This window comes from Oryctolagus cuniculus, chromosome 18, assembly GCF_964237555.1.
Source record: "Oryctolagus cuniculus chromosome 18, mOryCun1.1, whole genome shotgun sequence".
In the NCBI taxonomy this organism is placed as follows: Eukaryota; Metazoa; Chordata; class Mammalia; order Lagomorpha; family Leporidae; genus Oryctolagus; species Oryctolagus cuniculus.
Window position 1 is genome coordinate 3,362,336 of NC_091449.1, and position 25,670 is coordinate 3,388,005.

The 25,670-nt window shown below is 66.0% G+C and overlaps 2 protein-coding genes across 3 annotated transcripts; one reads left to right on the forward strand and one right to left on the reverse strand.

Annotated features, from left to right (window-relative positions):
• Positions 1-7,153: 7,153 nt before the first annotated feature.
• On the reverse strand, positions 7,154-25,586 carry ZNF865 (zinc finger protein 865). Of its 2 annotated transcripts, XM_070063615.1 has the most exons (5): positions 25,207-25,586; positions 13,961-16,275; positions 9,715-9,834; positions 8,651-8,822; positions 7,154-7,387 (listed from the first exon to the last, which is right to left on the reverse strand). In XM_070063615.1, exons 2-5 carry the CDS (start codon positions 16,247-16,249, stop codon positions 7,269-7,271), a joined length of 2,700 nt encoding a protein of 899 aa, XP_069919716.1. In that variant the 5' UTR covers positions 16,250-16,275; positions 25,207-25,586; the 3' UTR covers positions 7,154-7,268. The 2 variants fall into 2 exon arrangements, with proteins under 2 accessions (XP_069919716.1, XP_069919715.1); XM_070063614.1 differs by lacking the exons at positions 7,154-7,387; positions 8,651-8,822; positions 9,715-9,834 and having other exon boundaries at positions 12,646-16,275; positions 25,207-25,567.
• On the forward strand, positions 9,194-11,521 carry ZNF784 (zinc finger protein 784). Its single transcript, XM_070063618.1, has 2 exons — positions 9,194-9,341; positions 10,147-11,521. Exons 1-2 carry the CDS (start codon positions 9,264-9,266, stop codon positions 10,963-10,965), a joined length of 897 nt encoding a protein of 298 aa, XP_069919719.1. The 5' UTR covers positions 9,194-9,263; the 3' UTR covers positions 10,966-11,521.
• Positions 25,587-25,670: the final 84 nt, after the last annotated feature.

Here is a 25,670-nt window from a genome sequence, read left to right on the forward strand (position 1 = left end):
CCGTCGTCTAGGTGAGGAACGGTCATTACGTCAGGACGCCTGAGGGACGGTCGTCTAGGTGAGGAACGGTCATTACGTCAGGACGCCTGAGGGACGGTCGTCTAGGTGAGGAATGGTCATGACGTCAGGACGCCCTGAGCATTGGTCATTACGTCAGGACGCCGTGAGACCGTCGTCTAGGTGAGGAACGGTCATTACGTCAGGACGCCTGAGGGACGGTCGTCTAGGTGAGGAACGGTCATTACGTCAGGACGCCTGAGGGACGGTCGTCTAGGTGAGGAATGGTCATGACGTCAGGACGCCCTGAGCATTGGTCATTACGTCAGGACGCCGTGAGACCGTCGTCTAGGTGAGAACGGTCATGACGTCAGGACGCCCTGAGCAGCGGTCATGACGTCAGGACGCGTGCGGGACGGGCCTCTAGGCGAGCACGGCCACCCACGGGAGGTCACGGCCTTCGTCTTGTTCCTCGCTGCCCGCTGAAGGCTACGCCCAAGCCCCAGGGCACTGGCCGAGCGGAAAGGGAGAGGCGACGGGCAGCGCTTACCCTGGCAGCCAGCCTGGGGCAGGGGTGAGCCCCGCCGCGGCCCCCCTTCGGGTCAGCGCCCTGCCCCGCGCCTAGGAGCCCCGGACGGTGGCCGAGGGCCGGGCCCTGCACCCGCCTGGCCTGGGACGAGGCGCCGGGCTTGCCTGGCCCAGCCGTGTGGCCACTGGGCAGGGAGGCAGCGGATGGAAGGCCTCTCTGTCCCTCCCGCCTCTCTGTCACTCTGCCTCCCAAAGAAGTAACTAATCGAATAAGTCACTGCATCCTAAAAAACAAATAAACAAGAACCTTCCCGGAACACCTGCACCTCATGTCAGATCCGAGTTGGCCTCAGCCCAGCTTTCAAGTGCAGCCTCCTGATGTAGCGGGGACGGCCCGTGGACTTGGGTCCTCGCCGTCCACGCGGGAGACCCTGGTGGAGGGCCCAGCTTCGGGCTTTGGCCTGGCACAGTCCCCGCAACACAGGCCCTCTAGACGCGCGCTCTCTCGCTCTCTCTCTCTCTCAAAACGTCAGCAACAGTGCGGGCCCAAGAAGAGGCCGATGCTGCGAGACCAGGAGGGCGAGGAGCCGCAGGCGGGGCCGGGCAGTTGCGGCTCCGTGGCCAGACTGTTCCACAGGTGGACAGCGGAGACGGCGGCACTGCCGTGTAACTGGACTGGATCCCGGCGACTGGCCTTTAACAACGGTCAAAATGATCCATCTTGTGTGTGTTTTCTCACAGTTTAAAACCAGCCCGTGCAAAAGGGACAGCGGGGAGCCGCGTGTCCCCGGGCAGGGAGAAGTCAGAAGAAAGAGAACCCGATTGCAGCGGCCTCGGGCCGGAAGCGGCCCTGGGGTTCAGCCCGAGGCCACCTCCGCTCCGGGATCCTGGTCCTACAGCAGCGCGCACGGACGCTGCCACCTGAGTTCCGTCAGCCCACCCGCGGCGGTTCCCATGCACCCCTTCTCCACGCATTTTTAAGCGCCCTGCGATCCTGTGTCTGTGTGCTCCTCACACACTGCTGGCTTTGGGCCACTTTAGAGTTATTCACGTATAGACTTGACTCTAATAAATCACAGAATTTCGAATCCCACATTAGAATAGACAGAGCGTTCTGAACCAGGCGGCACAGAATTTGGAGCTACAGGAAAGACAGCTGTGAGGGAGCAGGCACTCGGCCTAGGCGGCTCAGGAGTGAGCTGAGACACTCGGGTTCCGCGGGGGAGTCCGGGTCCAGTCCCGGCCCCGCTCTGGGCCCCAGCGCCCGGGGCAGCGGGGGAGACAGCTGGAGGACTTGGGCTCCCGCCTCCTCAGGGCCAGATGGAGCTCCTGGCTTCTTTGTGGGCATCTGGGGAGTTAACAGACGGGAGACCTGTCCCTCTGCCTCCCAAACAAGACGTTCAGAGCCATTCAAAGCAGATGCCCACACAGTGCCCAGGTCCCCGGTGACGGGACTGCCCCTGTACAGGGCACCTGTTACCGTGCATGAACCAACAGCCGCAGCATTCACGGAAACACAGCCTTATTCAGATGTCCTGCTTGCAGCCCCTGTGCCTTGTTCCGTGCCGGGAGCTCGGGCCCCCTCGGGCCTCCCTGCACTTCAAGCCTTCCTGGCTTGTGACGGCTGGCGCTCTGAGCGGCACCTCGGCCGGATCGGCAGGGCTTCTCCTGCCGACGACACTGGGGCTGTGGCTTGGGGCAGAGGACCAGAGGCCAAGCCTCAGCCGGGCTGCTGACGTGCCCGCTGGCCCAGGCTGTGCCCGTCAGCCCTCTGCAGTCACTTCTCCCCGAACCACACCTGCTCTGAACGAAGCCGCAGCGTGCAGCCCACAGCTGAGGTGGGGAAGCCCTGCTCCACCGCCGTGCACGCTGAAATGGCCCGGCACCTGCTCCACGTCCCTGTCCAAACACGTGGTCTATCTGTATAGTCGGATACCTGCTCTGTGTGCGCATTCTACTTCCATGTTGCTGTTAACTTGTTCTTCAAACTGTTCTAGCTCCAGCTGTTGGCATCTCTTTCTCTTATTTTTACTTATTTATTTGAAAGGCAGAGTTAGAGAGACAGAGAGACCATTCATCTGCTGGTTCATGACCAAATGACCACAATGGCTGGGGCTGCAACAGGTGAAACCAGGAGCCCAGAACTCCACCTGGGTCTCACGTGGGTGGCAAGGGCCCATGCATTTGAGCCCTCTCCTGCTGCTCTCTCGGGCTGTCAGCAGGAGCTGGATCGGAAGTCGAGCAGCTGGGACTCGAACCTGTGCCCATAGGCGGCGCTGGCATCGCAGGCAGCAGCGTGTGCGCAGAACCGCCACCAGTGAGTTCAAACGACCAACAGCTGCCATTATGAGGCCTTTTGTTTGCTGTTCCACGACCCTACGAGGTAACAGATACCCGCCCCGTTTGCAAACGGCAGCGACACGAAAGCCCGGCCGGCACCCCAGCCCCCACGCCGAGCTCCTCCGGAGGCCAACCGCGCTCCCCACACCGCCCCGCGCCGGCCCCTCTAGCCGCGGCGGGCCTCTCTATGGCCCCTGCCCGTCTAGCCGCACGCCGCCTCTCGCTGCCCTCCGCCCCGTCCCCTCTATGCACCGCCCAGCTCTCGATGGTGCCCGCCCCCAGCCGTGAATCCCGGGGTTCTGTCCCCGCCTTCCCGGAGGGAGCGCCGCGGCGCTGGGGCCGCCCGCCCCCTGCGCCCGCCGGGCCCGTCACCGGCGCCGCCTCTCCGGGCGGACACGGCGGCCAGCGAAGGCCCCGCTGCAGGAGCGCAATCCCTACTTCCGAGGACAGGCGCAGCGGCGAGGCTGCGAAGGTGCTCCGGCCGGAAACTCCGGGCTCGGGGCGGAAAGGTCCGCGCTCCGCTCGGGCCCACGCTGCCTCTCACCGTGACTGGCCACGGAGCAGCTTCCCGCGTGCGGCCTCGTGTTTGTGCACGGCCGCCGCATTACAGACAGGAGAAAAGGGAGTCCGGAGTGGGGAAGGAACCACTCAAAACACCCGGGGGGCTGCAGTGCGGCGGGCTAGGCGCCCGGCGCTCCATCCAGTGGGGCGGGTTCGAGTCCCGGCTGCTCCACTTCCCACAGCTCCCAGCTACGGCCTGGAAGCAGCATGAGGCGGCCCGAGTCCTGGGCCCCTGCACCCCCTGGGAGACCCGGGTGCAGCTCCGGGCTCCTGGCTTCGGATCGGCGCAGCTCCGGCCGTTGTGGCCGACTGGGGCGTGAACCAGCGGATGGAAGACCTCTCTCTCCCTCTCTCTCTCTCTGCCTCTCCTGTCTCTGTGCAACTCTTTCAGATAAATAAGTAAATCTTTAAAAAGAAAGAAAAAGACTAGCCACTGCCTCACACACATTTCCAGTGCCCTGTAAGCTTAAATTCGTACCTGACGGTTGGCGGTGTGGTTGCATCAAGCCGTAGCCTGGGAGGTTCGAGTCCCGGCTGCTCCACTTCTGACCCAGCTCCCTGCTAATGCCCCTGGGAAAGCAGCAGATGACCCGAGTACGGGCCCCTGCACCCACGTGGGAGACCCGGATGGAGCTCAGCCTGGCCCACCCTGGCCGCTGTGGCCGTTTGGGCGATGAACCAGCAGATGGAGGACCCCTCTCTCCCTCTGCCTGAAAGAAAGGATTAATTTTCCCCAAACTGGGTGACAATGCTAAACCTACAACGTTGTGAGCCTGAAATAAAACTGTACTAAGCTTTTTGCTAAACCGTAAGGGGAACGTTGACGTATCTTCCTATTCCCCACAGTGTTGGCTGTTCACTAAGTTTTTGTGAGCTGGAATCGCACCAGTTTGGGAGGACTAAGCTTAATTTAAAAAAAAAATTTTTTTTTTTTTTTGACAAGCAGAGTGGACAGTGAGAGAGAGAGACAGAGAGAGAAAGGTCTTCCTTTGCCGTTGGTTCACCCTCCAGTGGCCGTCACGGCCGGTGCACTGCGCTGATCCGAAGGCAGGAGCCAGGTGCTTTTCCTGGTCTCCCATGGGGTGCAGGGCCCAAGCACTTGGGCCATCCTCCACTGCACTCCCTGGCCACAGCAGAGAGCTGGCCTGGAAGAGGGGCAACCGGGACAGAATCCGGTGCCCCGACCGGGACTAGAACCCGGTGTGCCGGCGCCACAGGCGGAGGATTAGCCTAGTGAGCCGCGGCGCTGGCCAGGACTAAGCTTAATTACAGCTTCACCTGCGTCCAGAGGGCCTGCGGCACCTCTCGCAGTCCTTCTCCAGGGAGATTGGTGTGGGGCTTTGAAGGCTCTTGGTCTGGGTAACCCACATTCCCGCTTTAGTGCCGACAGAATCGGTGCGAGTGGCAGGGGAATGACAATTAGGGGTGAAAGGAGGCTTCCTGGTTTTGCGTGTCTGAACTGTCGGTTATTTTTACGTCGTTGATGGTCAGAGATGTAGTTAAGGATGTACAGTGACCTCGGCGTATGCAGAACAAAATCAGGGTAGGAAGAGCAAATCAGAAAACGCAGAATAGAGGGTATTCTATGCACCGAGCCATGCCAGGTAGTAAATTAATAAAAATATGCAGTGTTTCTTGAAGAATGAGATTTTCACGTGGTGAGCATCCTTCCCGCGCTGTGACTGGCCACGATTTCAGTCCTCACATCGAATCCGTGTTGATGCGTATAATCAGCTCTGCACTCCTTCTTAACTGCAGGAGTTTCACTTTTTTTTTTTTTTTTTTTTTTTGACAGGCAGAGTGGACAGTGAGAGAGAGAGAGACAGAGAAAGGTCTTCCTTTTGCCGTTGGTTCACCCTCCAATGGCCGCCGCGGCCGGCACAACGCGCTGATCCAATGGCAGGAGCCAGGTTCTTCTCCTGGTCTCCCATGGGGTGCAGGGCCCAAGCACCTGGGCCATCCTCCACTGCACTCCCTGGCCACAGCAGAGAGCTGGCCTGGAAGAGGGGCAACCAGGACAGAATCCGGCGCCCCAACCGGAACTAGAACCCGGGGTGCCGGCGCCACTAGGCGGAGGATTAGCCTAGTGAGCCGCGGCGCCGGCCAGAAGTTTCATTTTCAACTTCCAAGGGCTGGTCCCTGCCTGACACTTGAGTTCTCAGTCAGTTAAAATTGTCAGTGTGATTGACTGCAGTCCCAACAGGCAGATCTGAGGATGCCTGCGGGCCTAGGACCTCAGAATTGTTGCCAGCTCTGTGTCCATTCACTCAGGCACCCCCCATCCAACGCTCCAATGCAGGAATTCACTAGCGCCACAGCACCGGCTACAAAACTGTTGTTTTTAAAGATAGTTATTTATTTGGAAGGCAGTGTGTATGTGTGTGTGTGAGAGAGAGAGAGAGAGCTTGCATCCACTGACTCACCCCCCAGATGGCCACAATAGCCATCAGCCAGGCCAAAAAGTCAGGAGCCAGGAAACCTGACCTTGCACGTGGGAGACAGGGGCCCAGGTACTTGGGCCACCTTCCACTACCTTCCCAGACACATTAGCAGGGAGCCAGGTCTTGAATCTGCTCAAATCCAGACGGCTAGTGTGGCAGGCTGCAGCTTAACCCACTGCAGCGCAGCGCCAAGCTCTGTTGTGTCATCGTCATCATTATTGTTTTATTTGAGAGACAGAGAGAACGAGCATCCATCCGTCGGGTCGCTCAGATGCCTACGACAGCTGGGGCTGGGCCAGGAACTCAGTCTTCTCCTGCATGGGTACAGGTACTGAGCCATCATCACTGCCTCCCTGGGTCTCCATAAGCAGGAAGCTGGAACCCAGACCCAGAGCCAGGAGCTGAACCCAGGCGCTCTGACGCACATGGGGCACTTTAGACGCTGGGCTCAACGCCGCCTCCAGCCGACTCATTCTCAAAGACGGGGATCCAGGCTCAGGGAGGAGTGATGTGGTCAGGGCTTCACAGCTCGCGGCAAGCAGGGGCCACCGTGAGCCAGGCCAGACCCTGCTTCTTCTGGATCCGGTCTAGGATTCCTCCTGCCGTTTTCTGGAGGCCTCCCTGTGGCAGACATGAGCCTCGGGTCCTGCAGGAGCCTGGCCGTGACCGCCAGGATCCAGCCTCACCATGACTCCTTGGCAACCGCGCGAGGTAGGCACCACGCACTCCCCAACAGGAAGCTGGCAGCGAGAGCTCACTTACCCATCAGTCAGCAGGTGTACACAAGGCTCTTAGGGACCATGAAAACGTTCGGCTTCGGTTAAATCACAAGAACAGAGGCAGCCTGGGCTCTGTCTGGAATATAATCTGCGATGTATTTTGTGGCCGAGAGGGCCCGCAAAGGCACAAACGCCCGCGCTCGTGACACTCAGGGACAGCTTTGCAGAGGTCAGCTGCCCGGCTCAGTGGCCGTATCGAGGCCGAAGGTATTCCTCTTCTTTGACCCAGCCATTCAAGCCCCAGGAACACAACCTACAGAGTACTGCTCCCTTTCAAGGAGACCCGGGCCCGCACATCTGTGGTGCAGCGCTTGTAGTCGTGACAAGAAATTGGATCCGACCTAAGGTGTGTGAGCGTGAGGACAAGCGCTTGTCACGTAGCCGGGTGGAGGCTGCCACACCGCGCAGCGAGTGAGGACTGCGGGTGCCCATGCAGACAACCACCAAACCTGTGTCAGCGAGGACAGTGAGGACAAGTTCTGCGGATGGCTACAGTTGAAGGTACAATTTTTTATTCTTAAAAAACATTTATTTATTCATCTGAAATTCAGAGTTACAGAGAGGGAGAGACACAGAGAGAGATAGTCCGTCTGCTGGTTCACTCCCCAAATGGCCGTAATAGTCAGGGCTGGACCAGGCCAAAGTCAGGAGCCAGGAGCTTCTTCTGGGTCTCCCACGCGGGTGCAGGGGTCCGAGGACTTGGGCCATCCTCTGCTGCTTTCCCAGGCGCTTTGCAGGGAGCTGGAGCGGAAGCAGAGCAGCCGGGACTTGAACCGGCGCCCGTGTGAAAAGCCAGCACTGCAGGCAGCTGCTTAACCCACTGCACCACAGCGCTGGCCCCTACTATTTCTTTTTTAAAAGACATCTATTTCTTTGAAAGGCAGAGGTACAGGGAGAGAGGGAGAGACAGACTGGTTCACGCCCCAAACGACAGCAATGGCTGAGCCTGGAGCTTCACCCAGACCTCCCAAGACGGTGCAGGGGCCCAAGGACTTAAACGCTTCCTTCGGCTGCTTTGCCAGGCGCATTAGCAGGGAGCTGGGTTGGAGGTGGAGCGCCGGGACTCCGACTGGCGCCCATAGGCTTCACCCGCTGCGCCACAGCACCGGCTCAGGACAGCATATCAGGTCACTGATGCAGCAAAGTTAGAGACGTGCTGGGAGCGCCGGACAGAGCCATGCATGCCTTGGGCGGGTATGGAAGGACACAGGGCTCAGCTGTGTCTGTAATGCATGGGGAGGGGCTGGGGAGGGGGCGCAGGAGTCACTGTGTCACTGCCAGCCTTTGTGTGCAGAACTGGTCCATCATAGAAGACATCTGAGTGAGAGCTCTGTGTATCTGAGTGAGCAGGCTGCAGCGTGAGGACAGAACCAACGTGGGCCTAAATGCCTTAGGGGCCGGGCGGCGCTGTGGCTCACCGGGTAAAGCCGCCTCCTGCGGCGCCGGCTTCCCATATGGGCGCCGGTTCGAGTCCAGGCTGCTCCACTTCCCATCCAGCTCTCTGCTGTGGCCTGGGAAAGCAGTAGAAGATGGCCCAAGTCCTGGGACCCCTGCACCTGCGTGGGAGACCAGGAGGAAGCTCCTGGCTCCTGGCTTCGGATCGGTGCAGCTCTGGCCGTTGCCGCCAGTGGGGGAGTGAACCAGCAGATGGAAGACCTCTCTCTCTCTCTCTCTCTCTCTCTCTCTCTCTGCCTCCCGGTAGCTCTCTCTGCCTTTCAAGTAAATAAATAAATCTTCTAAAAACCTGCTTTAGGGGCAAGGCGTCGGCACTGTGGCTGCTTTGCCTGCGTGGACACCCAAACGGGGCTTGAATACCAGTGCCACCCAGCATGCACTGGGCCCCCGACACCGGCCGTGGTCTAGCCCGCCTGCAGCCGGCATGACCCCGCTCCCACGCGGACTCCCCGCTCCCACGGGAGGCGCTAAGGGAGAGGCGGCCCCACCCCGCTCCCACGCGGACTCCCCGCTCCCACGGGACGCGCTAAGGGAGAGGCGCGGCCCCACCCTGAGTCCACGCGGAGGCGAGATCCGGACGTCGCTGCGGACCCGCCCGGGGCCCGGTCCTCGGTGCTGCCGGACACGCGCGGCCCCGGGCTGCTCCCGCCAGACGCCACGCCCACCTGTGGGCTCTGCTTCCTCTCAGGTCCGCGCTGTTTTCGGGGTTTCTTTCCACGGGCTTTGGGGGAAAAAAAAAAAAAAAACCTCGCATTCGCGAACTCGGAGCCATGACGTCATCGCGAACTTTAAAAAATACCTCACATTCGCGAACTCGGCGCCATGACGTCACCACGAGCCGCGCCAACCCCGAAAAGGTTTTCTCTGCCACACCGCGGAGGTTCAATCCCGGGGCCGGGGGGCTGCTCGCGCCGGCTCACGGCGGCGGGCGTTCGGTTTGCTCCCCGCCGCCGCACCAGCGGTAACGCGAAAACCGCGCCAAACCTCCCGGCCGCGGCTCGGGGAGCGCCCCGCCACGCCCCTCCAGCCACAGCCCCGCCCCGCCAGCCACAGCCACGCCCCCGCCACCCCGCAGGGCGCCTGCGCAGTAGCCCGTCGCCGGCCCGAGCCCCGCCCCCCTCCGCAGCACTCATTGGCCTCGGGGGCGGGACTCGGGCACAAGATGGCCGCCGCGCGCCCGGAGCCCCCGAGCCCGAGCTCAGCGACCCCGGAGTCGCGGTCCCCGGAGCCTCCGGACCTGGTGCGGGTGAAAAGGGGGCCTGGGTGAGGGTCTCGAGGTGCAGGGGATGGGGGCGGGGGGGCGGGACTTGGGAAGCTTGGGCGTAGCGGGCAGGTATTCAGGGCTCCGTCCTGGGGGAGCTGAGGGGGCGGGGCCCGAGGCCAGCGGTGACTGGGGGCGGGGTTTGATTTGCATGATCAGGGGCGGAGTCGCGGAGGGGCGGGCTCGGGAATCCCGGGCGGGGCTAGTGGAGCCGGGTGGCAGTGTTGGGGAGGGTGACCCTGGGTGATCCCGGGAGGGTTGGGGTCGGGTCCCGGGGATGCGGGGAGGGACCCTGCCCTAGGGAAGTCCTGGGGGGCGGGGACGTCCGTTCTTTCCGCGCGCGCGCACTTACGGAGCGCGGCCCCGGGCTCCGGGAGGCCGGTGTCCGAGCCGCGCTGGGCCTCTGTTCTCCCGGAGCCGGGGGTGTCCTGCGGGCAGAGGGACAGCGCTCGGAGGTTGCTGGCGACTCCTTCTATAAAGGACAGGAAATCAGAGTGAGCCAGGACGGGGGGGGGGGGGCTGCACTCCGAGGGGAGCCGTCCTCGGGGTCGGCGAGATGAGCGGGTCCGGGTGCCCTCGGAGCCCTCGGAGGGTCTCCAGCGGACACTCGGTGTGGTCGGCAGGCCGCTCAGGCTGCTCCGGGCAGGCGCAGGTCCCTTTAGGGGCCGGACCCAGAGTCCCCGTCGGGCAGCGGGGGCTGTGCGGGTCGGGGGGTGTGCAGACCGCAGAGGTCTTGTGCAGCGCCACAGCTTCCCCTCCTCCTCCTCTTACCCCCCCCCCCCAGGTCCTGCTGCCCGACGCTGGCCGCCCGCCCACGCCCCCGAGTGACCTCATCGAGATCCAGGTGGTGAAGGTGACGGACACCACGCTGGTCCCCGAGCCCCCGGAGCCAGGCTCCCTGCGCTGCGCATTGTGCCCCGCCGCCTTCCGGCTGGTGTCGGACCTGCTGTTCCACGAGCACGGCCACCTGGCCCGGGCGGACGGAGACCCCGGCCGGTGCCACGTGTGCGGCCACCGCTGCCCGGGCCCCGCCAGCCTGCGCGCCCACTACAGCCTGCACACGGGCGAGCGGCCCTACCGCTGCGCCCGGTGCCCGCGGGCCTTCAAGGCCCTGGCGCCGCTGCTGCGCCACCAGCGCCGGCACGGCGTGGAGCCCGGAGCCCCGCGCAGGCCCCCGGAGGCGGCCGCGGCGGGCGGGCAGGGGCCCGGGCCGCCGGCCGAGCGCGCCGAGGTGGTGCTGGCGGCGGCGGCGGCCGGCGCGGCCGTGGGGAAGCCGTTCGCCTGCCGCTTCTGCGCCAAGCCGTTCCGCCGCTCGTCCGACATGCGGGACCACGAGCGCGTGCACACGGGCGAGCGGCCCTACCACTGCGGCGTGTGCGGCAAGGGCTTCACGCAGTCCTCGGTGCTCAGCGGCCACGCGCGCATCCACACGGGCGAGCGCCCCTTCCGCTGCGGCCTCTGCGACCGCACCTTCAACAACTCCTCCAACTTCCGCAAGCACCAGCGCACGCACTTCCACGGGCCAGGCCCGGGGCTGGGCGGGGGGCCCGGGAGCGCGTGCGGGGCGGGGCGCGCCGAGACGAAGGCGGAGAACGACCCGTAGGCGGGGGCGGGCGCGGGGGAGAGGCCCAGACTCCCCGCGGCCCTCTGTGAGGAAGGCGCAGGTGCCCAGCTCCGCGCGGGACCAGGGCGGACCGCGCACCCCGCCTGCCTCCTCTCTAGATGCCTGGGCACGGCTGTGGGGGAGAATCGGCGTTGTGTTCCTGGTCCAGGCCTCTTGCGCACAATCCTGGCCCGTCGGGGGGCTCCCCTCGGGAGGGCCAGGGTGGACTTTTTGCCTACCTCACTGGATTGCACTGGACCTGGGAGCCCGCCCCCCCTCCCCGCCCCAAGCAGCAGGCGTCCACCGGGAGACCGGGGTCCCATCACGTCCAGCTAGAGGGTGCCCAGGCCACCGCTGAGAGCCTTGGCACCTGCGGGATGCAAGCCAGGCTGTGGATCCCGACTCCGAGAGCTGCTCCCAGGGTGGCCGCCCCTCCCCCATCCAGGCTCCCGCAGTACCGGGGAACCGGGGGCACAGCTGCGGGGCCCCAGGAGTCAGAGGGGTGGCTGGTGTGGGCCAGAGCCCTCCCGTTCCTATTAAAGGACTTTATGAAGGCCCTGTTGGTCTCGTGTCCAGGCTGCTCTGGGGAGGGGGCGTCTTCGCTCCTAGAAGGGGGTTGGTCTCAGAAACTGGGCACGACAGAGGGGCCCGGTGATTGGCGCTTGTCAAGGAGGGAGTCCCCGATTTTCACACTCCTGCTCACCCAGCCTCCTCCGGGAGGCACCGCACACACAGATCAGGAGCAAACCCAACTCCTGCCCACCCCCCACCCCCAGGCCACCAGGACCAAGCCAGAAACCGGGGCCACTTCCCTGCGCCTAACCCTTTACTGAGCCGGTTCAACACGTCTGGCATCCGAATCCGACCTTCCTTCTTCCCACCCTCGGGGGCCAGCCCAGCAGTGCCCTCACATAGGGACAGCGGCCAAGCCCTGCCCCATGGCTGCAGTCCACGGCTCCTGCTGCCGAAACAGGCGTTGAGCCGAGTGGCCGTGTGAATGAGATGGCCGGTGGGTGGTATCCAGGCTCCAGCCAGCAAATCGACCCACCCCAAGGTCCAGCACACACATACCCGACCCCGCCCCTCCTCTCTGCGGCCACCCAATCCGAAATTCTCCAAGGTGGAGGCGGCTAAGCCCTCGCCTAGGGACGTGCCCACTTTACCTGGGGAGTACCTGCTCGGGTATAACCACCCCAAGCTCGCCGGAAATGAGCTTCCGCCCGCCTGCACCGCACAGGCACGTGCGGGGCCTTCATTAATGAGAACAGGCAGCTACCCAGGGTCCCTGCCCTCCCTTTGGCCGCTCGCGACCTGCCCTGGCGTGATTACCCCTTACCCCGCTCCATCTTCCAGCCCCAGTAGCCAGGCACTCGGGCTGAAGCCCCAACCGTGCTGGGGGCCTCTGAGGCACCGGACTCCCGGCAAGCGGGAAACCCAACGCACGTCGCAGCACGCTCGGCTCACTGCCCCGGCCGCTCCTAGGGGCGGGCGCTGTGTGCCCTCTTGCTTCCCCAGGGCGAGGGGCAGGTCCAGCTCACCGCTTTCCCAGGGGCCTCAGGAGAGGGCGCCCTAGGGGGCGAAAGCACCCGGACGTCGAGGCCTCCCCAGGAGCGGAGTGGGGGGCAGAGGGGGCCCGATCCCCAGGCGCCCGTCTCTGAGATGCACAGGCGGACGCCGGCACCCTGTGGACAAGGTTTATTAGTCTCCACTCTGTACAAGCCGCGTCTGCCACCCCGCCCCCACCCCACACCCAAAAGAGCACGCAGCGCCCCCGTGCCCTCCCGCCTTGCTCGCTGGTCAGCCGCTGTCCGGCGGGGAGGGCGGCTCACACCCATGGCCCCCGAGGCTTGCTGGGGGCAGAACGCCGAGGGGAGGGAGGGGGCGACTGACGAGGGTTACGAAACGGGGCTGGGCGGAGGACCGGGCAGTGTCTGATGGGGCACGGGGGCGACCCGGTGCCGAGTTTGCAGGGCCGGGGGGCGGGGGCTAGCCTGGAGTTCTGGCGTCACGGGGGGGACAGCGGGGAGGGCGCAGTGTGACGAGCGGCCTGGACACCGCCGGGCGGGAGCCCCGGTCAGGCGTCCTTCCCCGGCAGGGCCCCCGCCCCCGGCGCCGGCGCCCCGGGCGCGCCCAGGCCCTCGGCTTTGTGCACCAGGCGGTGCTTCTTGAGCCCGTAGGTGTTGGCGAAGCCCTCGCCGCAGGAGGAGCAGCGGAAGGGCCGCCCGCCCTGGTGGGCCGCCAGGTGCTTCCGGAAGTAGCCGGGGTCCTTGAAGGCCTTGAGGCAGGCGGGGCAGCGCAGCTCGGGCCGCGGCGGCTCGTGGGCGCGCTGGTGGCGCAGCACGGAGCTCAGGTAGAAGAAGCCCTTGCCACAGTGCTCGCAGCGGTAGGCGCGCTCGCCCAGGTGCAGCCGCTGGTGCTCCAGCAGGTTGGAGCGGTAGCGGAACGTCTTCCCGCAGGCGCCGCAGCGCTGCGGCCGGGCCACCGCGTGCAGCCGGCGGTGCTCCGCCAGGCTGGACGACTGCGCGAAGCGCTTGGCGCACACGCCGCACTTGAAGGCCCGCTCGCCCGTGTGCACCACGCGGTGCTGCCGCAGGTACCAGGAGCGCAGGAAGCCCCGCCCGCACACGCCGCACCGGTAGGGCCGCTGCTCCGTGTGGCAGCGCTGATGGCGCATCAGCAGGGCCGCCTCCCAGAAGCGCTTCCCGCACACCGGGCAGCGGAAGCCGCGCTTCTGCCGGTGGCTGCGGCGGTGCAGCAGCAGGTCGTAGGCGCCCGCAAAGCTCTGGCCGCACAGCCCGCAGCCCAGGGTCCTCCGCACCAGGTGCACGTACTTGTGAGTCACCAGCCCCAGGAAGTGCTTGAAGCTCTGGCCACAGGTGGCGCAGCTGAAGCGCTCGGGGCCCGCGCCGGCGCCCCCGCCAGCCCCGGCCCCCGCCGCCCCGCCCGAGTCCTCGCCCCCAGACACCCCCGCCAGCGCCGCCACGGCCGCGCCCACCTCTCCTGCCAGCCCGTTGTCCAGCGCGCTGGCCGCGTCCGCGCCGCCGGCGCCGTCGGGGGGCTGCGCGCCGCCGGCCGCGGGGGGCAGCAGGCGCTCGGGGGCGGCCTGGTGCACCAACTTGTGCCACATCAGGTTCTCGATGAAGCCGAAGGTCTTGCCGCACGCGTCACAGCCGTACGGCTTCTCCGCCATGTGCGCCTCCTTGTGGCTCATGACGTGGAAGAGATCCGGGAAGTGCTCGCCGCAGTCCGAGCAGGCGTAGCTCAGCCCGTCGGCGGGCCCCGCGGCCGCGCCCGCCGCCCCCGACCCGCAGGCCCCCGGCGCGCCCTGGCTGGCGGGCAGGCCCGCGGCGCCGGCCAGCGCGCAGGGCAGCTGCAGCCGGTGCACCTGGCGGTGGCGGGTGAGGCTCTGCGGGTAGCCGAAGACCTTGCCGCACAGCTCGCACTTGTAGGGCCGCTCGCGCGTGTGCACCACGTGGTGCTTGCTCAGGTGGAAGGACTCGCGGAAGCGCTTCCCGCACACGGGGCACTGGTGCGGCTTCTCGCCTGTGTGGATGCGCTCGTGGCGCTTGAGGGTCTCCCGGCGCCCGAAGCCGCGCCCGCAGATGCCGCAGCAGAACGTCTTCCCGGGGCCGCCGGCGCCCGAGCCGCCCGCCGCGCCGGCCCCGGCGCCGCCGAGCAGCAGCGGGTGGGCCCCGAGCAGCGGCACCGGCACGGCGCCGTACACCACGGCCGCGGCGGCCGCCGCCGCCTTCTCGCTGTCCGTGGCGGGAGGGTCGGGGGGCAGCAGGTAGGGCCCCGGGGGGAAGGCGGGCGGCGGCTGCGGGCCCGAGGCCGCGCCGTCCTTGGGCGCCTCGGCGCCGGCGGGGGCGCTGGCGGCGGCGGCGGCGGCGGCGGGCGCGGCGTGGGCCGCCTTGTGCCGCAGCAGGCTCTGCGGCGCCGAGTAGGACTTGCCGCACAGGTCGCAGGGGTAGGCGGGCCGCGCGCCGCCCGGGCCCGCGCCCGCGTGCGCCGCCTGGTGCTTGAGCAGGTAGGCGGCGTCGCGGAAGGCCTTGCCGCACACGCCGCAGGGCAGGCGCAGCAGGTCGGCCGAGTGCGTCTTCACGTGCCGCTTGAGGCTCTCGCGGCGGTTGAAGCTCTTGCCGCACACGGAGCACGAGAAGGGCTTCTCGCCCGTGTGGATGATCTGGTGCTGGTGCAGGTGGCTCGGCTTCTTGAACACCTTCCAGCACAGCGGGCAGGCGAACGGGCCCTCGCCGCCGGCCGGGGCGGGCGCGGGGGGCGCGGCGGCCCCCGTGGGGCCCGCGCTGCCCTCGGCCGAGGCGGCGGGCGCGGCGGCGGGGCCCGAGGACCCCGGGGCGGGCGCGGGCGCGGGGGCGGGGGCGCCGGGCGCGGGCAGGCCGAGCGGCGGCAGCGGCAGGCCGGGCTGCGGCGGCGCGTCCTTGTGGCAGCGGCGGTGGCGGATGAGGCTGGACACGTGGTTGTAGGTGCGGCCGCACACGCCGCACTCGTAGGGCCGCTCCCCCGAGTGCACCAGCATGTGCTGCACCAGGTGCGACGACTGCTTGAACGACTTCTGGCACACGCCGCACGGGAAGCGCCGCTCCATCAGGTACTTGAGCCGCCGGAAGTAGCCCTTGTCGTCCTTGGTGGGGTCGCAGGTGGCGCCCGCGACGGCGGCGGCGGCCGCGGGGCCCTGCGGGGTCTGCGCGGGGGCGGGCAGCGGCCCCGGGGCGCCGGTGGGGGCGCCCAGCCCCGGCGTCGCCCCCGGCCCGGCGGCCGGCCCCCCGCGCTTCAGGTTCCCGAACAGGTGCTGGTGCCCCGAGAGGTCCACGATGCCCCACTGCGGCGCGGCGAAGGCGGCGTCGAACAGCGGCGGCGGCGGCGCCCCGAAGGCGGGCGGCAGCGGCGGGTCGGGCTTCTTGGCTTGGCCGGAGGTCGAGGAGGAGGAGGACGAGGAGGAGGAGGAGGACGACGACGAGGACGAGGAGGAGGAGGAGGACGAGGACGGCGCCTCCGCCTTGGGTTTGAAGGGGGCCGCGGGCGGGTAGTCGTACTGCGGCGGCGGCGGCGGCGGCGGCGGCGGCGGCGGCGGGGGCCCGGGCGCGCAGGGCAGGGCGGCCACGGCCTTGGCGTGCTCGCCGTACAGCTCGACGGGCTCGAAGCGCTGGTGGTTGAGGAACTCCAGGAAGTCAAAGGGGTAGCTCTGGAAGTGGACCCCGTCCTCGCCGCCCAGGCCGCTGCTCCCGCCGCCCCCGGCGCCGCCGCCCGCTGGGTTCGCCTCCATCTCCGGCGGCGGCGGCGGGAGGAGACCTGTGGACAGAGGGCCGGCACTGAGCACGCGGCAGGCGCCCGGCGCCCGGGGAGTTCTGGTCTGCGGCCGGACGCCGCGCCCCTGTGCCCAGCTGAGGGAGCAGCCCAGGGCCTCCCCCGCTGGCCCCTGTCCTCCCGGGGACCCCACTGTCCCCCTCGGGGGCGTGCCTGCCGCCCCGGGCTCCGCTGTACCCCCACCCTCGGCCCCCTGAGGTAAGGGCGATGGAGAGAGTGCGCCCGAGCAGTGTGGCCGCACAGGGCGCCCAGGTGCACTGGGGGGAGCCGCGAGGCGCCGTGTGCGGCTCACGGGTGGGCGGCTCCCAGACAGGGGACACCCGGCAGCCGCCTCACTACCCGAGAGGCAGGGCAACCGGCGGGGCGTGCGTGCGTGCGTGCGTGCTTCCAACACAAGGAGGCGGGGGGGGGGGGCAGGTGGCCTGATCCGACAGGGCCGGCGCGGGGACCCGCACTTTCTCCACGGCGGGGAGGACGGCAGCCCCCACCCTTGGAGGCCCTCGGGCCTGCCTCAGAGCACGTGGCCGAGGGCAGCACAGGGCCCACAGCAGGTGCCCAGCCCCTGCCCTCCCCACTGGCAGGCACACCCTGGCCTGGTCGAGTCTGCCCGCCACTCCCCCCGCCCCGGCCGGGACCCGAGCTCCTGGATTATCTCCCAGTTCCTAGCCCCACCCAGGGGCCTCCGGCCACCCCCAGGCTGGGGTGGTGGCTGAAGAGCCCACCAGGTGGGCCTGCCCCTGGCTCTGCAGGTGCCCAGCCCACTTGGGGGGGTGGGGCCGCCCGGACCCAGCCCGAGCTACCCTGCGCAGGTGGAGACTGTGCCCCTCCCCCACCTGGAGGGGGTATTTTTAGTCTGCAGCTCTGGTGTCTTCTTCCTTGGACGGGACTCCCCTGCACTTAACCTGATCCCACAGGAGCACAGGCACGCCGGGGCGGGGCGGGGCGGGGCGGGGCGGGGCGGCAGAGCAAGTAAGTGGGACACAGCTCTGGATGGCAGCGGGGCTGGGAGGAAAGCACACGAGGTAGGGGCTCTGGGTGGGGGCACCGCCTGCAGGCCAGCCACTGGTCCAAGCACCTCGGCCGTCCCGAGCCCCTGCTCTAGCCCGTGAAACATCACTGGACAAATGGGGAGCCAGGCTCCGAGGGGGCAGCGCTGCAGCACAGTGGGCTGGGCCCTGCCTGCAGCGCTGCTTCAAGCCCCGGCTGCTCCACTTCCCATCCAGCTCTCTGCTGTGGCCTGGGAAAGCAGTGGAGGATGGCCCAAGTCCTTGGGCCCCTGCACCCATGTGGGAGACCTGGAGGAAGCTCCTGGCTTCGGATCAGCACAGCTCCAGCCACTGCGGCCATCTGGGGAGTGAACCACTGAATGGAAGACCCCCCCCCCCGACCTCTCAAGTCCTTTTCTAAAAATGCCATATAAAAAAGTCAGCACCAGTCTGTGGCTGAACCAATTGGCTTGGCTGGGAGCGGACCCCATCTCCTCCCCCGCTGCCCCAAGTGTTGTGATAGAGGCCACTCCCTCAGAGCAGGGAGCCTCATCTGGGGGTGCTCCCTCAAAATGGGGGGTGCTCCCTCAGAGCGGGGGCCTCGTCTGGGGTGCTCCCTCAAAATGGGGGGTGCTCCCTCAGAGTGGGGAGCCTCGTCTGGGGTGCTCCCTCAGAGCAGGGAGCCTCATCTGGGGGTGCTCCCTCAGGGCAGGGCCTCTGGGGTCTCATAGTGGGGGCCTCGTCTAGGGTTCTCCCTCAGAGCGGTAAGCCCCATCTGGGGTGCTCCCTCTGAGTGGCAGCCTCGTCTGGGGGTGCTCCCTCAGAGCAGGTGCCTCATCTGGGGTGCTCCCTCAGAGCGGGGACCTCGTCTGGGGTGCTCCCTCAGAGCGGGGGCCTCATCTGGGATGCTCCCTCAGGGCGGGCAGCCTCGTCTGGGGTACTCCCTCAGGGCAGGAGCCTCATCTGGGGGTGCTCCCTCAGAGCAGGGAGCCTCGTCTGGGGTGCTCCCTCAGTGCAGGGCCTCCTCTGGGGTGCTCCCTCAGGGCAGGAGCCTCGTCTGGGGTGCTCCCTGAGTGGTGGCCTCGTCTGGGGTGCTCCCTCAGGGCAGGGCCTCGTCTTGGGTGCTCCCTCAGGGTGAGAGCCTCATCTGGGGGTGCTCCCTTAGGGCGGAGGCCTCGTCTGGGGTGCTCCCTCAGGGTGGGGACACTCATCTGGGGTGCTCCCTCTGGGCGGCAGCCTCGTCTGAGGTGCTCCCTCAGGGCGGGAAGCCACGTCTGGGGTGCTCCCTCAGGGCAGGGAGCCTCGTCTGGGGTGCCCTCAGAGCGGCGGCCTCGTCTGGGGGTGCTCCCTCAGGGTAGGGAGCCTCGTCTGGGGTGCTCCCTCAGGGCGACGGCCTCATCTGGGGGTGCTCCCTCAGGGCGGGGAGCCTCGTCTGGGGTGCTCTCAGGGTGCAGAGCCTCGTCTGGGGTGCTCCCTCAGGGCGGGGCCTCGTCTGGGGTGCTCCCTCAGGGAGGGGCCTCGTCTGGGGTGCTCTCAGGGTGCAGAGCCTCGTCTGGGGTGCTCCCTCAGGGTGGTAGCCTCGTCTGGGGTGCTCCCTCAGGGCGGGGCCTCGTCTGGGGTGCTCCCTCAGGGCAGGGGCCTGTCTGGGGTGCTCCCTCAGGGCGGGGCCTCGTCTGGGGTTCTCCCTCAGGGTGGGAGCCTCGTCTGGGGTGCTCCCTCAGGGCGGGGCCTCGTCTGGGGTGCTCCCTCAGGGCGGGGCCTCGTCTGGGGTGCTCCCTCAGGGTGGGGGCCTGTCTGGGGTGCTCCCTCAGGGCGGGGCCTCGTCTGGGGTGCTCTCAGGGTGGGAGCCTCGTCTGGGGTGCTCCCTCAGGGTGGGAGCCTCGTCTGGGGTGCTCCCTCAGGGCGGGGCCTCGTCTGGGGTGCCCTCAGGGCGGGGCCTCGTCTGGGGTGCTCCCTCAGGGTGGGGGCCTGTCTGGGGTGCTCCCTCAGGGCGGGGCCTCGTCTGGGGTGCTCTCAGGGTGGGAGCCTCGTCTGGGGTGCTCCCTCAGGGCGGGGCCTCGTCTGGGGTGCTTCCTCAGGGCGGGGGCCTGTCTGGGGTGCTCCCTCAGGGCGGGGGCCTGTCTGGGGTGAGGATGGTGTGCACACAGCACTGGCTACAGATGGAAAAGTGGTGTGAATAACATGTTGAGAAGTTTTCCGTCTGCGGGAGCCTCCTTCCCCAGGGCCTCACTGGGCGACCCCCCCACTGCCTACCCCGCCACGTCTCCTGCAGCCTCTCCCCTCCCCGGCCGCCCTCCTGCAGCCTCTCCACCACCACCACCCCCCCGCCTCCTGCAGCCTCCCCCCATCCTGCAGCCCCCTCCCCCATCGCTCTCCAGCCCCCACAGCATGTTCTTGCCTCAGCCACTGCCACCAAGCTAGCTACGGCTGTGTGTTCCCTGTCTGGTCCCTCGCTAAGCGCGCAAGGACTGGACCTGTGGGCCATCTGAGTGCTCAGCAAACGCGTGCAGCTGTGTGCGTAGCAAACGGCGCCCTCCGAATCTCCCCAAAGCACAGAGGGCTGGGAAGAAACCCCAAAGGGACAGGAAAACGCAAGTACACACAGCAAAGCCAAGGAGGCGCAGCTAAGGCAGTGCTCAGAGGGCAACGCGTAGCCACAGGTGTATCCCACACACACGTATACACCAAACACACAGCCACAGGTGTATCCCACACACATGTATACACCAAACGGATAGCCACAGATGTATCCCACACACATGTATACACCAAGCGGATAGCCACAGATGTATCCCACACACACGTATACACCAAACACACAGCCACAGGTGTATCCCACACACATGTGTACACCAAACACACAGCCACAGAGGTATCTCACACACATGTATACACCAAACACACAGCCACAGAGGTATCCCACATAAACATATACACCAAACCCAGAGCCACCGATATAACCACATAAACGTATACACCAAACCCAGAGCCACAGATGTATATCACATAAATGTGCACACCAAACGCATAGCCACAGACCACATAAATGTGTACACCAAACGCATAGCCACATACGTATCCCACATACATGTGTACACCAAACGCATAGCCACAGATGTATCCCACACACATGTATACACCAAACACACAGCCACAGGTGTATCCCACACACATGTATACACCAAACACACAGCCCCAGATGTATATCCCACACACATGTATACACCAAACGGATAGCCACAGATGTGTCCCACATAAACGTATACACCAAGCAGATAGCCACAGATGTATCCCACACACATGTATACACCAAACGGATAGCCACAGGTGTATCCCACATACATGTATACACCAAACCCATAGCCATAGATGTATCCCACATATACACCAAACACAGCCACAGATGTATCCCACATAAACGTATACACCAAGCGGATAGCCACAGATGTATCCCACACACATGTATACACCAAACACACAGCCACAGGTGTATCCCACATACACGTATACACCAAACACACAGCCACAGAGGTATCCCACACACACGTATACAGCAAACACACAGCCACAGGTGTATCCCACACACATGTATACACCAAATGGATAGCCACAGATGTATCCCACACACATGTATACACCAAATGGATAGCCACAGATGTATCCCACACACATGTATACACCAAACGGATAGTCACAGATGTATCTCACACACATGTATACACCAAACACACAGCCACAGATGTATCCCACATAAACATATACACCAAACCCAGAGCCACCGATATAACCACATAAACGTATACACCAAACCCAGAGCCACAGATGTATATCACATAAATGTGCACACCAAACGCATAGCCACAGACCACATAAATGTGTACACCAAACGCATAGCCACATACGTATCCCACATAAATGTGTACCACATAAATGTGTACACCAAACGCATAGCCACAGATGTATCCCACATAAATGTGTACACCAAACGCATAGCCACAGATGTATCCCACATAAATGTGTACACCAAACGCATAGCCACAGATGTATCCCACATAAATGTGTACACCAAACGCATAGCCACAGATGTATATCACATAAATGTGCACACCAAACGCACAGCCACAGATGTGTCCCACATAAATGTATACACCAAACGCACAGCCACAGATGTGTCCCACATAAATGTATACACCAAACGCACAGCCACAGATGTGTCCCACATAAATGTGCACACCAAACGCACAGCCACAGATGTGTCCCACATAAATGTGCACACCAAACGCACAGCCACAGATGTGTCCCACATAAATGTGCACACCAAACGCACAGCCACAGATGTGTCCCACACACATGTGCACACCAGATAGCCACAGATGTGTCCCACACACATGTGCACACCAAACACACAGCCACAGATGTATCCCACACACATGTACACACCAAACACACAGCCACAGATGTGTCCCACACACATGTGCACACCAAACACACAGCCACAGATGTGTCCCACACACATGTGCACACCAAACGCACAGCCACAGATGTGTCCCACACACATGTGCACACCAAACGCACAGCCACAGATGGCTGCCTGGCTATGGGCAGGAAGAGACTAAGTGGACCAGGACCCCCAGAGAGGACGTTCTGCAGAAGCAGCGCCAGCATGGGCAGGGGTCTGCCAGCAGACGAGTCCTGTTGTCGGGGGGAGGGTGGGCAGATGCCAAAGGGGGGATTAGTGGGGTCCCTGGTGATTTCCACTGGGGACTAAGAGCCAGTGCATCTCCCAGGGGACCCAAGTCTAAGCTGGTGCCTTCCCAGGGGCAGAAGCAGCGGAGGGTCTCACGCAGAAGTCCCACAGCAGTGGCAGGGTGTGTCCCTCGCCTTGGTGCCTCCCAAGAGCCCTGTGCCACTGCTGGGCCCCTGCTGTAAGTGGGAAACAGGGGTGGGGGAGGAAGGGAAAAGTGTCCAACTCAGGGTCTCTGTGATGCCAGGCCCAGAGGACCCAGTGCAGGGCCTGCACACACCAAGTAAGCATGCTCCTCCCACAGCCCTAGGGGCGGGGACCCAGTGCAGGGCCTGCACACACCAGGGTGAGCCCACATCCCACAGCCCTAGGGGCCGGGACCCAGTGCAGGGCCTGCACACACCAGGGTGAGCCCACATCCCACAGCCCTAGGGGCCGGGACCCAGTGCAGGGCCTGCACACACCAGGTGAGGGCTCCTCCCACAGCCCTATCACAACCCTGTCATGATGATTGACAGAGGCAAAGGAGGGCCGAGGGCCTGAGAGGTGGACCGGGCTCCTCAGTCACACCACCCAGGGAGCAGGGCCCAGGGCGGCAGGCAGGTGGTGGGGCTCCCCCAGGACATGCACACCGGCCACATGCTGTCGGGGCTGCCAACTCCACCGCTGTGCCCCACCCAGCCCGAGTCCCTTGGCCTGTCCCAGTACAAGTCCCCGTCCGGCCTGTTGTCTCGGAGCACGGAGCTCAGCTGGCTGCCTGGCTCCATCACCCCACCACCTTACAGAGGTCTGACAGGCAGGAGAGGTAGGCCCAACCACGCCTCCCAAGGCAGGAGAGGTAAGGCCCAACCACGCCTCCCAAGCCCAGAGCCCCGCAGACCCCCTCTCTCACAGCTAAAGCCGGAGTCCTCACGCCGACCTACGGCTCCCACCTCCTGGCTGCGCCTGCAGCGTGTCCGCTCCGCTCCTACCCCAGGACCGTCAACCGAGCTGGAAGGCTGACTCCCAGGAATCCTGCCCCCCCTGCTGGACCAGGGAGCCCCTGGATGACCGGTCAGCCACTGCTGCCCCGGCCTGCACCCCAGATGCTGCTCTGTGGGCTCCCTCTCCCCGTCACTCTCGATGCCCGCAGCACCGACTCCACGCAGGCCGAGGCTTCCAGGCTCCGTCCGGCCTGTCTGCAAACCTAGGGCAGTGCCTGCCTTGGCAAATGTTTGCCGCGGGCCGGGGAGGTCAGTGCTTCGCGGAACCCACTCCTCCTCTCCAGCACGCCCATGTTTAAAGCACACCCTGGTGCCTCCCAGCTGTCCAGAGAGGACTGCACACCCGGGGACTGTGCTGTGTCACTGACCGCGTGGACGGCACCCCCACTCCGGAACGCCACCCCTGCCTCCCACGGGAACTTCGAGTTGTGCGCCCTCGCAGCGCGCACACCCCTGCAGGACTGCGTCCTGCTGCATCTCCAGGCCCGAGACTGCTCGTCTGACAGCTGTTGAACAAGTGCAGGGGCGGGGTCAGACCAGCCGAGCTCGGCGGGAGCTGACAGCGCTCACTCCAAGGCCCTCTGACAGCAGCCTTCCCTCCCGTTCTGCCCATGCACGCACCAACCTCACGGCCACCCCAGGACCTTTGCACGCGCCGCCCCCGCTGCCTGTGCACCCCGATCTCTGCCTGGCTAAGTCACCGCCCCAAACTCGAGTTCTGTCCGAGTGTCTCAGGCTCCCCGAGAACCCACAGAGCAACGCTCACGCTGTTAACCCATCTGCCTGTTTCTGAGCCGGCCCCTCCACTAGACGGAGAACCGGGTGGGCTGAAAGACCCCGCGAGCCCCTCCGTCCCTGATGCAGGCAGCGGGCGCACGCCCCTGCAGGGTTGGGGTCTTCCCTAGGCGGGCGCACGCCCCTGCAGGGTTGGGGTCTCTAGGCGGGCGCACGCCCCCTGCAGGGTTGGGGTCTCTAGGCGGGCGCACGCCCCCTGCAGGGTTGGGGTCTTCCCTAGGCGGGCGCACGCCCCTGCAGGGTTGGGGTCTCTAGGCGGGCGCACGTCCCTGCAGGGTTGGGGTCTTCCCTAGGCGGGCGCACGCACCCTACAGGGTTGGGGCCCCTAGGCGGGCGCACGCCCCCTGCAGGGTTGGGGTCTTCCCTAGGCGGGCGCACGCCCCCTGCAGGGTTGGGGTCTTCCCTAGGCGGGCGCACGCCCCTGCAGGGTTGGGGTCTTCCCTAGGCGGGCGCACGCCCCTTGCAGGATTGGGGTCTTCCCTAGGCGGGCGCACTCCCCTGCAGGGTTGGGGTCGTCCCTAGGCGGGCGCAAGCCCCCTGCAGGGTTGGGGTCTTCCCTAGGCGGGCGCACGCCCCCTGCAGGGTTGGGGTCTCTAGGCGGGCGCACGCCCCTTGCAGGGTTGGGGTCTCTAAGCGGGCGCACGCCCCTTGCAGGGTTGGGGTCTTCCCTAGGCGGGCGCACGCCCCTGCAGGGTTGGGGTCTTCCCTAGGCGGGCACACGCCCCTGCAGGGTTGGGGTCTTCCCTAGGCGGGCGCACGCCCCCTGCAGGGTTGGGGTCTCCAGGCGGGCGCACGCCCCTGCAGGGTTGGGGTCTCTAGGCGGGCGCACGCCCCTTGCAGGGTTGGGGTCTTCCCTAGGCGGGCGCACGCCCCTTGCAGGGTTGGGGTCTCTAGGCGGGCGCACGCCCCTTGCAGGGTTGGGGTCCCGGGCGGCGGCCACGGAGTGCGGGAGAAGCTGGGAGAAGCGCACCCAGGCTGAGCAGGCCAGGGCAGGGGGCGGGTCTTCCCTCCCCCTGAAGGGGTCCGCACCCCGCGGGGCGGCCGAGGCTGTGTTCTGCGGGGGAATTTCTGGGAGGTCTGCAGGAAAGAGGCATTTCTGGGCGATGACCGGAATATTTTCACACCAACAAAGCGGGGTGGCCGGGGCGGAGGGGGCAGGAGGCAGTGGACGCCCGGGGGGCTCCGCTGGACGAGGCGAGGCGACGACGGGGGGCTATGCACAGGGCCCCGGCGGGGGGCCGCTGGCAGGGGACACTTGGGGTGGTCTGACGCGGGCGCCGTGCCGGGGGCTGCCCCGCAAGGCCCCGGCGGGAGAAGCACCGATGTTCGGGAGAGCGATGTCCCGGGGCCGGGGGCGGGCCAGGGCAGGACCCCCCGCCCGCGCCGCGCCCCGCGCCCCGTCACTCACCGGCGCCGGGGTCTCCGCCGGGAGCAGGCCGAGGAGGCGGAGGAGGCGCCGCCGCTCCGGGGAGACCCGAGGGCCCGACCGGAAGTGCCGCCCCCTGCGCGCCCCCCCTCCGCGGCAGCCCCGCGCCGCCCGCCCGGAAGCGGAAGTGGCGCCCGTTCCCGAGGCGCCGGCGTGGAGAATCGGAACGCGGCGGCGGCGGCGGCGGCGGCGGCGGCAGCGGCTGCGCACTGGCTCGCGGCTGCGGGCGGCGCCTGCGCACTGCACGCCCGCCTGTCAGGGCTCCGCCCACGCGCCCGGGAGGTCGCCGAAAGCCACACCCCTGGCTCCGGGCGCACGCCTAGGCCCCGCCCCCTGCCTCTGAGCCACGCCCACCTCAGTGCCTGATCGTCAGGAATCCTAACCTCCTCAAAGTCCTCTTCGCTCCGCCCCTCCTCCTCTTGAGCCCCGCCCCTCCCCTAAGCCCC